The 12,711-nt window shown below is 45.5% G+C and overlaps 1 protein-coding gene across 3 annotated transcripts in view; it reads right to left on the reverse strand.

The window, feature by feature from the left end:
- Positions 1 to 12,711, reverse strand: part of lnx2a (ligand of numb-protein X 2a) — a 275,515-nt gene that overhangs the window by 88,220 nt on the left and 174,584 nt on the right. For 2 of the 3 annotated variants that reach the window (XR_011935204.1, XM_072476929.1), the window contains exon 4: positions 10,145 to 10,279. The exons of the other annotated variant lie outside the window; for it this stretch is intronic. Coding sequence is in view for 1 of the 2 variants with exons in the window: in XM_072476929.1 (XP_072333030.1) it covers positions 10,145 to 10,279 (135 nt within the window). In the remaining variant the exon portion in view is untranslated. The remainder of the gene's footprint in view (positions 1 to 10,144; positions 10,280 to 12,711) is intronic. 3 annotated transcript variants of the gene reach the window in all.

Here is a 12,711-nt window from a genome sequence, read left to right on the forward strand (position 1 = left end):
ATTTAGAATGTCCAAATGACCTAACAGCATGTTTTCAGGACTTGTGGGAGGAAACCGGAGCACGCGGAGGAAATCCACGCAGACATGGGGAGAACGTGCAGACTCCGCACAGACAGTGACCCAAGCCGCGAATCGAACCTGGAACCCTGGTGCTGTGAAGCAACGGTGCTAACCACTGTGCTACCATGACACCCACACCCAGACCCTCCATACACATGTTTCCATCTTTCCCATAGAACTGTCTAAATGATTTTTAAAAGACAAAATTGTACCTGCTTCTGGCAGCTGGTTCCAGACACTCACCACCCAATGTGTGACAGAATAGCCTCTCTGGACCCTTTTCTATCTCTCCTCTATCATCCAAAACCTATGCCCTCTAGTTTTAGACACCACTACTGATGAATGCGATATAAAATAGTTAGTTAAATATTAGTTACAGTAATGTAGATGTAGGCCAGTTTAATTCTACTGAGTTCACAAAAGACAAAGGACAAAGGGTTTCAGCAAGCATGGCAAGGAAGGGGGGGGGGGGGGAGGGGTGTCTGGCAGAGGAGGGGAAAAGGATGCTGGGTAAGAAGAGGCCCAGGGTTAAGGAATGAGAAGTGAGCCAATTAGGATGTATGGCCAGGTCAGGAGGGGTACAGGATGACCTATGGGAATCTGTATGTGAAACTTGATGCCATTTGAATGTATTTGCAGAGATCCCTTTGTCTCGGACCTCATTCGTTTCCAAGGGGTCCAGGAGACTGGTTCTGTGTTCTGTGTCCCTGAGAAGCGAGTCAGACTTGTAAGTTGGTTAAAAATAAATAATACTATGCCTACAAATCCATCTAGAGTTTTATTGAGGCCAGACTGACGGGTAAAGAATTCAACATTTGCCATTTGGTGCCGGAAACCCGGGATTTCTCCAGACGGTTACCGACCAACTGCGAAATCAGAATTAGACTGATTTTGGACAAGGAAAGTGGAAACGGGCCCACAATGTGTGCAGCTGGAAAATTACACACATTGGTTTTCCCCTCTTCTCATGGTCTGATTGGTCTGGTCACTCGCGGTTGGTACGGAAAGATCTTGACAAAATCAAAGGTCAGTCTGGGGATTAGAAAATTTAACTGATAGGATATCATAAATTGATAGTTCGGTTTTGGGTTAATTTTGGAATTGATGGTTTAATTCCATGTGTGTGTAGTTTTGGGATTGATGGGACATCGAATTGATGGTTTAATTCCATGTGTGAGTGTTTTTGATGAACTGATGGGACCTCAGTAAGGAGGGTTCAGTTCCAAGAGTGTTTTAAAATCTATAGTTGATTCAGCTAAAATTGTATCCTTGGACTGTAGTGTCAAGAAACGCAGTCTTGAGGACTAGTTAGAGATTATGGGGAAATGTTTGGATAAATTTCAAAACAAAAGAACACCCATAGAACTGGATGCTGCATGTTAGTTAAAGCAGAAGTCTCTCAAAGTGTTAACAGCAGCCAAAGTTAAAGACTACAGACAGGGCTTCTCACACGGGCCTTGAGATAACAGCAGCAGCCTGTGGTGTAATCGGATACCTTTCTTTCGAGTCAGTGAAACTCCAAAAACTTATGTTTTGAATTAATTAAAGGAAACCAGTGGATTTCTCCACCTCTTTGAAAAAAGTTAATTATTTTAGCAAGCAATTGATTGAAATTGTCAGAATCTTAAGTTTGAATCACTTGAAATAATGTTGATTTCATTTTATTTGTGAATTAATAGAAACTTAAAGAAACTCACTGACACCATTTTAAAAAGTGTATCTCTGGAGATGACAGTTGACTTTGCTCCGGTATAAATCACCGCAGCTAACTGCTCCCTCATTGATAGCAGCCAACATTTTTGTGAATGTAAGAAAAACTTGTTAAAAGAAAAATTGTTAAGATAAAGAATTAATTAAGTTGTAAAAGTTATACAAGTTTGTGTTCAGCAAATCGTAAATTCAGTTCTGAGTTGAGATCAGAGCTAAGCTTGCAGGTTGCAGTAATTCAATTTGAATTTTCAAACATTTTAAGTTTTAAAAGAACACTGTTAAAACCTTTTAAATAATTTTGCCAAGTAGCAAAAATTGCCATTGGTTATAAATAGGCAAATAAATTTTAAAAAAGAGAGCCAAAGTATGAAAGCTAAAGAGTTAATTAGAATATGGAGACAATATTGTCAACATGAGAGGGATAAGATCATGTTATTAAGTTGGCAAGAAAATGCCCTTAAAATGGGGATTCCAATTAGTAAAGGGGAGCCAGAAAACTCTGGAGATCTTGAAAAAGGAGTGTGCATTCAAAAAACGCGCAAGTAAAGAGAGGGTGGACTCGAGCAAAAAAAAATTAGCTACCTAGTTGGCTGGCCTTGCATTGACAGAAGGAGATGAGGACCTAGAGAATTGGACCATGTCGGGTAGAGTCCCGACTGCACCAGTAGCATTGTCTGCACTCATTCCGGAACCACCAGGGTATCATAATTTATATCCACTCGCTGCTCCCCAGATTCAAATCATGCCAGCCTCTCCAGCCCCTTCGGTTGATAGCTTAGGTCCTATTTCAGCATTTTCACCATCTGTTAGAGAAGGGGAGCTCTGTTCAACAAGCCCAGTTAACTCTAGGACCCGGTCTCGGACAATGAGAGAGGGGCCTGATCCTATCCAGAAACAGTCACGCATACCACCTAGATCCCTTCAGACTGATATGGTAGGACAGAAAAGTATGAGAACAAAGAAAGAGGATGGGAATGGTTCTGAGGAGCTGGAGCTCCCCCTAGTGGAAGGGAAGGACATCAAAGTCTTTGAAGAGCCAGAGGAATCCGCTAGAGCGCCCCCTAGTGAGACTCTGAGACAGTTGCCGATTAGGAAAATACCAAAACCTGATGCTGTAACGGCGGCCGCCCAGCCCACGATAGACATTTATTTCCCATGGAGACCCAGTGAGATGATGGCTATTCTGGCTGCAATCCCAGACAGGAAGAAATCTCCTGCTGCTTTCGTGGATTATCTGAGAACTACCATCTCAGTTTATCAAGCTGATTCAAGGGACCTCTGGGCCCTAGTCCAGCAGGTTTTAACACCAGCAGAGTACCGCAATCATCTCAATCACTTGAATTATGCTAGCCACGCCGCACTTCAGCAAGCCTATCCTTTGGATGATGATAGACGGGCACAAATCCTGAATGCGTTGAATGTCACATTTCAAAAGCCCATAAACATTTCTGCTATCTTAGACCTCAAACCTAAAAAGACTGAAGGGCCAGAGGAATTTCTGGAACGTTTTAATGAAATCTACCGTGGGCAGTCAGGCGACTTGCCATACCAAAATGGTCAGAATTCCCCTCAATATTGTGGTATGTTAATGCATTGTCTACCACCTTCCGTGGCTACTGCCGTGAAATGTAATAACATGAATTGGACAGAGGGCCCCTCCTCAGATGACCAGGGCAGTCAGATTTTATTGTAAGGAGGGTGTAGGCCAGGAAGGAGGCTCAGTTACAAAGATTAAGACTGAGTATGTAATGAAAAAGGATGATCTGAGACCCCAACTAGCGGCAGATACGGTGGCTCACCAGCTGGAACCCCAATATTGTGACCTTGGGTGGGTGGATCAACATGGGGTAGGATATCAAACCCACCCAAATTGATCCTCAGCTCCTCTTTATGGCCCACCGTATGCACCAACAGCTTCACAACTGCCGCCCCCTCTGAGGGGCCATTGGTCTACTGGGAAAAGAGGACGGGGCAGATATAAAGGGAACAATACATGTTTTAATTGCGGCCGTGCAGATCACTGGCAACAGGAATGCCCCTTTAAAAGACGGGCAGCAGAAGGAGACTACCCGACCCAAAGGAGGGGGTACCCACCAAGGGGAGGACAGACGAGGTACAATGACTTCTCCCAGGCAAACCGTTTCCCAACACAAGATTGACTAGCTAAGGACTCTCCAATCGGACAGGGAACCTATTATTTCTCTGCATTTAGGAGATCAACACTGCCCATTTGTAATCGACACTGGAGCAGCCATGTCTTCGGTGCAATCAGAACTTAGACTACAACTATCCGACCACACCCAACATTTGTCGGGGTTCCAAGGACAGGTGTGTGAGTATCCTATTTCTGAACCTGTGACAGTCACTTACGAGAATAAGTCTGCAGATCATCAGTTTGTGGTGAGTACTGGATTGGACTGTAACTTGTTGGCCCGAGATTTACTGTGTATCTTCCAGCTACAGCTAGAGTGCGGAGACGAAGGGGTAACGGTTCAATCATGGAGGATGAGACAACAGTGCTATATTTCTATCACTCCCCAGTGGTGGACGTTAGACATTGAACATTCACTGCCCCACGTTACCCTGGCCTATGACAGAACCGGACAAAACAGGGAGTTGGAGGACAAATACCGGCCGTTAATTGGGACCGAATGGCCAGTCATGGTTACAGCCATAGTCAAGGGAAAAGAAGGTACAGCCGATTTTGTTACAATACCACCACACTTATGGCCACAGTCAGCTTCTGTGGGCCCTCATATTACACGTCAGGTCCACGACCAGTACCATGCCAAGGATCTGGGGCCTATGGTAAGGAGGGCAGTGGATCATTCAGATCCAACAGTGTACGCACTTCAAGTCACGCCAGACGGCACTTCCATAAAATATTTTGAGGTTCCTGAAACGATTAACAGTCGACTTCAGCCAACCCACAGCTCTGGAAGAATAGGGGATTCCTTATCTCGGCCGGCACGGAAATATCCCACCGGGGTTTAGTTAATGACCTACTGCAGGCCCTCCTTATGCCCGCGCAGATTTCCGACCCCAGTTGACGTTGGTAATGAACAAGCAGATTGTGCAGCGCGGACAGCCGCGTAAATTCAGCAAGTGATGGTGCCTAAAATGTTAAGTCAGACTAAACGATCTGCTATAAATAGGTCTGCTTCTGACAAGCCAATGCCAACCATCCAAGACGTCATAAGGTTACAGGGGGCGCTCCTGAGAGTGATAAACAAACGTGGAAATGGTTAGGTTGTACATATGATTCTGTTTCCTCTTTATAGACCACGCCAGCACATCAGACTTGTATGTCTGATGTACTGGCTTTATGGGTCGTTGAATGTGTACACTTTGCAACTCATTGTGGGGCTCGGGGGACTAGTGATTTGTTGCTGGACACTTGGTGGCACCCTAAAATGCAGGGGTTGGCCCAGAGTATCAGTAATCGGTGTTTGATTTGTCAGCAAAATAACACCGGCAAAGGTATCCCATGTGGTATGAGGCAAACCTCGTTGCCCAGTGGTCCCTTTGAGACGCTCCAAATGGATTACATTGAGTTGGAAGGTGTCAATGTTGTCAATGTTATAAATATGTTTTGGTCATTGTGGATTTGTTCGGCAGATGGGTCGAGGCGTATCCGACTACCGATAATAAAGCTGCTACTGTGGTTAAAGTTCTGATGCGGGAAATCATTCCCCGGTACGGTATACCAGCTCAGTTAAGTTCTGATAACAGGCCTCATTTCATTGGACAGATTAATAAAAAGTTCTGCTCCCAGTTGGGCATACGCCAGCAGTTACACTGTGCGTACAGACCACAGGCGGTTGAGAGACACAATCAGACCCTCAAAACTAAATTGGCTAAATTAAGAGCAGACACGGGACTGACATGGTTTAAGTTGCTCCCCGCTGCCCTCTTCCAGCTGCGGGTTACACCTGCGGGACCGGCCCGGCTCTCTCCTACCGAGATCCTTTATGGCAGGCCCCTTAGAACTCCCTGGAACCTGCATGTTCCCAGACTGGTTCAGTTTCACCATATGACTGAAGAAATGACCACCTATGTTCTAGCCCTCACTAAAGTCCTCAAAGAGCTCCATGGCCAGGTCCACGCGGCTCACCAGCCACCGCCCCCCATTACCTAGCTCACTTTCAGTGCAGCCCGGTAGTTGTGTCATGGTCAAAAATTGGACTCGGAAAGGGTCGGAGCCACGATGGGAGGGGCCCTTCCAAGTTTTCCTTACCACCCCCACTGCAGTTAAAGTGGAGGGGCCGTGTGCTTGGGTCCACCTCCACCACTGTAAATTGGGTCCACCTCTACCACTGTAAAAAGGTTGGTTACTAACCTGTCTCCCTTCCCCAGCGCTGTTTTACAGGTGTGAAGCATGATGGGGTGGCTGCGCACTGCCTGTGTAATCTTCGGCCTCGCCTCGCTTGGAGTGACATCGGCGACGGCCATGGTAAAGGGAAATATCGTCTACATCTGTAGCCCCAACCAAACTACAAGGACATTTTGTTTATGCAGAGGTGATGTTCTTCGCTGCTCCCATATACGAGGACATGGTATTGACTCATGGAAGGTCATCAGGTTAACGGACAATGCCGGACTCATGAAGCAATTGCACCGGTCCCGGTGATGGGAAGGGAACATTACATGGACATTGCCTTGTTTTTGGAGTACATGTAAATTTGATTTTGGATGTGTTAAGATTGGTGCCATAAAGGTAAAATCAGACCGTCACGAGAGGGTAGGAAGAGGTTGTGAGAGAGAAAGGGGGACTAGAGAGAGGACGGGGCGTGTAAGGAGGGGAGTACAACTAGAACGTAGGTTATCAGGAGATACACTTAATTCATTTAGGACCCAGACTGAGGAAAACCCGGGTAGTATGAATTTCTTCTACCAGATTTACCACCGCTTGTATGACCAGGGTTGTCTGCTACCCGAACCCCGCAGCAGTGTCTCGGTTATTTTCTGTTTTTTCGGCACTCCCCAAATGGTGGTTCATTGTCAGCGTTCCGAGCCACCGCCCGAGCAAGTCACTCTTCCTTATGATCCGGGTTCCGTACCACCGGCTATTTGCCTTCCCCTTCCTCGGGATAATTCCCACTCACAGTATGATAGGCTGCAACGGTGGAGGGCGTACATACCAAGCCACTTCACTCCCAATCGAGACTCCCAGTCGTACGAGAATTGTTTCGGCAGTGACGGGTACGGCTGTTTTCTGGTAGAGGTGGAAACGAATATAACATGTCTGTTCCCCACCTGTACGGACAGGAGGTGTCATATCACTCAGGTGTCTGGCCAATGCGTTTGTTACAACACCACCTGCGTTCCATTGAACGCCGGCCTCCAGCTCCTTTGTGGCTGGGCGAATGTCTCTCATACCACTGTTGGGACTAGGGCTTTCCGCATTGCTGGGAGGCCCGAATGGGCGTTCCAAAGCTGGATAAACTGGGAGGTGTGGGGGTTTCCTTGGCGGTTAGCGATAGGAATTATTTTATTTGTGGCCTTACCATCCTGGGAAACAAAACCTTGGGAGCCCTCGGGCAATAACCAAGGAATTGTCTCAGCTGCGGTTGTTTGCAATGCAGAACCGGTATGCTCTTGACTATCTTCTGACCTGTGAGGGTGGGGTATGCGCCATAGTCCAGGGCAAGTGTATCATGGGAGTTCAAGACCTAACCGCTAACATCACTAAATTTATGGATCGCATACGGATTGCATACCTGGACGGAATGCAGGACCCTGGCTCTTGGGGTAACTGGGAATTTGGAGGTTGGAAGGACTGGTTGATAAATATGGCCATGTAATTAGCAGTGGCACTCGGCTGCATCTTTGTGGGCCTGGCCATCCTTAAATGTGTGATGGGTAGAATGCAGGGTGCATTGGAACAGATAGACGCCGCTAGAATCTTGGCTGTTAGGATCCACGAGGGTGCAGCAGATGAAGGGGAGCTGCAACAGGAATTGGAAATGCAGTGACAAATCTTTTAGATGAGGGGCCGTAGCTACGGATTGAATAGATAGGTTATCATGAAATGATAAAAGGAGGGAATGAAGAGTGTGATATAAAATAGTTAGTTAAATATTAGTTACAGTAATGTAGATGTAGGCCAGTTTAATTCTACTGAGTTCACAAAGGACAAAGGACTTGAGCAAGCACGGCAAGGAAGGGGAGAGGGTGTCTGGTAGAGAAGGGGAAAAGGATGCTGGGTAACAAGAGGCCCAGGGTTAAGGAATGAGAAGTGAGCCAATTAGGATGTATGGCCATGTCAGGAGGGGTATAGGATGACCTATGGGAATCTGTATGTGAAACTTGATGCCATTTGAATGTATTTGCAGAGATCCCTTTGTCTCGGACCTCATTCGTTTCCAAGGGGTCCAGGAGACTGGTTCTGTGTCCCTGGGAAGCGAGTCAGACTTGCAAGTTGGTTAAAAATAAATAATACTATGCCTACAAATCCATCTCGAGTTTTATTGAGAGCAGACTGACGGGTAAAGAATTCAACATTTGTCACTACCTTTGGGAAAAGATGTTGACGCCTCCTACACTCCAGGAAAAAAAGTCACAGTCTATCCAGCCTCTCCTTATAACTCAAACCATCAAGTCCCGGTAGCATCCCAGTAAATCTTTTCTGCACTCTTTCTATTTTAATAATATCCTTTCTTTAATAGGATGGCCAGAACTGTACACAGTATTCCAAGTGTGGCCGTACTAATGTCTTGTATAACTTCAACAAGACGTCCCAGCTCTTGAATACAACGCTCTGACCAATGAAACCAAACATGCCGAATATCTTCTTCACCATTCTGTCCACCTGTGACTCCATTTTCAAGGAGCTATGAACCTGTACTCCTAGATCTCTTTGTTCTGTAACTCTCCCCAATACCCTACCATTAACTGAGTAGGTCCTGCCCCAATTCGATCTACCAAAATACATCACTTCACATTTATCGAAATTAAACTCCATCTTCCATTCATCGGCCCACTGGCCCAATTGATTAAGATCCCGTTGCAATCCTAGATAACCTTCTTCACTGTCCACTATGCCACCAATCTTGGTGTCATCTGCAAACTTACTAACCATGCCTCCTAAATTCTCATCCAAATCATTAATATAAATAATAATTAACAGTGGATCCAGTACTAATCCCTGAGGCACACCACTGGTCACAGGCCTCCAGTTTGACAAACAACCCTCTACAACCACCCTTTGTCTTCTGTCGTCAAGCCAATTTTGTATCCAATTGGCTAACTCACCCTGAATCCTGTGAGATTTAACCTTATGCAACAACCTACCATGCGGTATCTTGTCAAAGGCCTTGCTAAAGTCCATATAGACAATATTAACTGCACTGCCCTCATCTACCTTCTTGGTTACCCCTTTAAAAAAAACTCAATCAAATCCATGAGACATGATTTTCCACTCACACAGCCATGCTGACTGCCCCTAATCAGTCCTTGCCTCTCTAAATGCCTGTGGATCCTATCTCTCAGAATACCTTCTAACAACTTACCCACCACAGACATTAGGCTCACCGGTCTGTAGTTCCCAGGTTTTTCCCTGCGGCCCTTCTTAAACAACATCTTCAGGCACCTCACCTGTGGCTGTCGATGATTCAAATATCTCTGCTAGGGACCCTCAATTTCCTCCCTAGTCTCCCACAACATCCTGGGATACATTTCAGCAGATCCTGGGGATTTATCTACCTTGATGCGCTTTAAGACTTCCATCACCTCCTTCTCTGTAATGTGTACACTTCTCAAGACATCACTATTTGTTTCCCCAAGTTTCCTAAAATGGATTGGCCACTCTAGATTGCCCCTCAGTGACCAAAAGTTTAGGTGGGGTTATGGGGTTACAGGGAAAGGGTTGGGTTGGCTTAGATAGAGTGCCCTTTCAGAGTGCCTTTTTTCCCTGGAGTGTAGGAGGCTTAGGGGTGATGTTAAGATAATGATGGGCATAGATAAGGTCAACATCTTTTCCCAAAGGTAGGAGGTGCAGACTCAATGGGCCAAATGGCCTCCCTCTGCACTGTAGGGATTGCATGATTCTGCCATATCATATCAGCTTCCACAGCCCATCTCTACATCAAAAAAGATGTAGAGAAAAACTGACGGAGCACAAGGACAGAGAAGGGAAAGTAGCAGAAAACAGAAAAAAAAAGAGTGAAAGCGAGACAGAGAAGCATAAGAGAGGCAGTAAGACATGAAAAACAGGTAAGAGTCACCAAATTCTCAGTCTTATGATGTGCACAGTACGAGAGACTGATTAAGTTAACAATAATAACAACACTATACACAGCAGCAGAACAACATTGAGAATGTGATTCTAGAACAGTTGTTTAAATTGCAAGCAAGGAATAAATGGGAAGATCACCTTCCTCTGTGGTTGGACTCTGGAGTTCAGTGTGGAGATCCCAGCTTGCATTGCTGTTTGCTCGGTGAAGATGAATATTGGAATTTGTCAGCTGATTTTTAGGGAGAATTGGCTGAATGTCCATAGAATGAATACCTGCCGATTCAGAAATATATTCACTTAAAAACAGGTCTACACCATTACAAATAATTTATAATTTAAATTGAATATAATTTAAATAAATCCTTTGGCTGATCAGAATCAAAAGGAATTTAGATTTTGATTTGTTTTATTGCCCCGTGTGCCGAGGTACAGTGAAAAGTATTGTTCTGCATACGGTCCAGACAGATCGTTCCATAATGAAAAGAAGAAACATAGGACATACATAAATACACAATGTAAATACATAGAATCAGGCAATTGGTGAGCATACAAAATGTGGTACTACTCAGCAGAGATGTGTGAAGGGATCAGTTCAGTCCATAGGAGGGTCATTCAGGAGTCTGATAAAAGCAGGGAAGAAGCTGTTTTTGATAATAATAATCGCTTATTGTCACAAGTAGGCTTCAATGAAGTTACTGTGAAAAGCCCCTAGTCGCCACATCCCGGCGCCTATTCGGGGAGGCCGGTACGGGAACCTGTTAATGTGTGTTCTCAGACTTTTGTATCTCCTGCCCGATGAAAGAAGTTGGAAGAGAGAATAACTGGGGTGGGATGGGTCTTTGATTATGCTGCCCGCTTTCCCAAGGCAGCGGGATGTGTAGACAGAGTCAAAGGATGGGAGGCGGGTTCGCATGGTGGGCTAGGCTGTGATGGAGTCAGCTGGGATGCTTTCTATGGTGCAGAGTCTATGTGGACATGACAAATTTCCTTCGTTTCTTGTGGAAGTAAAGGTGCTCTTGTGCTTTCTTGGTTATATCGTCGATGTTGGTGAACCAGGACAGATTGTTGGTAATGTGTACACCGAGGAATTTGAAGCTGTCAACCATCTCCACCTCTGCACCATTGCTGTAGATAGGAGTGAATATGATACTTTGCTTCTTGAAGTCAATGAGCAGCTATTTAGTTGTGCTGACATTGAGGGAGAGATTGTTGCCATTACACCACGTCACTAAGTTTTCTATCTCCCTCCTGTACTCTGACTCAGGGAGTAACGTAGATTTGGCTTCCCAAATCGTGGGGCAATGTATCGTGGGGCAGCACGGTAGCATTGTGGATAGCACAAATGCTTCACAGCTCCAGGGTCCCAGGTTCGATTCCGGCTTGGGTCACTGTCTGTGCGGAGTCTGCACATCCTCCCCGTGTGTGCGTGGGTTTCCTCCGGGTGCTCCGGTTTCCTCCCACAGTCCAAAGATGTGCGGGTTAGGTGGATTGGCCATGCTAAATTGCCCATAGTGTCCAAAATTGCTCTTAGTGTTGGGTGGGGTTACTGGGTTATGGGGATAGGGTGGAGGTGTGGACCTTGGGTAGGGTGCTCTTTCCAAGAGCCGGTGCAGACTCGATGGGCCGAATGGCCTCCTTCTGTACTGTAAATTCTATGATTCTATGATTCCCGAGATGGACCTGGAGCCAAATTTTTCCACACAGTTGTGTGAGCATAGGGAGTATAGTAGGAGCCTAATTACTCCATGTTATATCATAAAAACATGCATGTCACCTTCCTTATTTTGAGAGTTTAGAGATCAGTCCAGGTTACACAATCAACATAGGAAAAAGCCATTTAGTGCCTCAATTCTATTCTGCTAGATTTCTAGGATCCTTCTGTGAAAAAATCTTTCCAATTTCACATTAAATGGCTTAGCTCTAATTTTAAGCTGAGGGCCGAGATTTCTCAGAGACGACATGGGCTCAGCAGCTGGAGCAGAAAGCAGATAGCAAACCTTCGTCAGTGAATGGCAGGGTCCAGGTGGCAGCCAATTAAGTGGCCACCACAGGGACCGAGATACTAATAAGTATGGAAACCTCTCCCCAACAACTGCCAGCCCAATCAGAGGGTCAGCAGCCTTAACAGGACCACCAAAGAAGTTGGTCACTGCTGAGGCAGGCAGCCGACCTGAGACCTACAACAGGAAGGTGAAGACAAAATTTTAAATAATTAAAGGGCTGAGTGCTAATGGGAAAAAAAGTCTTGGAAAATAGTTTGGGCTGAGAGGATTGCCTTCTCTGCTTAAGGCCCTCCATTAATTTCATTAACCCTTCCACCTGGAGTGCTGCTCCATTTAGATTGTGGTCTCCTCACATGACAGGGGTCAACATCCGGAGTCAGCATTTTAATGACCAACTGTTAAATGGTCTTAATCGGGCCTTAAATATGTAGATTGGCTGCCCAACCCAAGGAGTTGGGCTGCCCATCTGCTTCCAGTCCTACCATATGTAAAATAAAGGTGGAACCATGTCAGGAAACCAAATCTACAACACTCCCTGAAATTTTCCTACAATTTTCCTCGCTTACCTCCCACTCTCCTGGGGGCCGGTAACATTCAGCCATCTTTCTTCCTGATCATTATTACCTCATCACACAGAATCATTTTGCTGTATCTACCTTATAAAACCACTATTATTTTAAACACAGCCATTAAACTGTCTCC

This window comes from Scyliorhinus torazame, chromosome 15 (assembly GCF_047496885.1).
Source record: "Scyliorhinus torazame isolate Kashiwa2021f chromosome 15, sScyTor2.1, whole genome shotgun sequence".
NCBI lineage: Eukaryota > Metazoa > Chordata > Chondrichthyes > Carcharhiniformes > Scyliorhinidae > Scyliorhinus > Scyliorhinus torazame.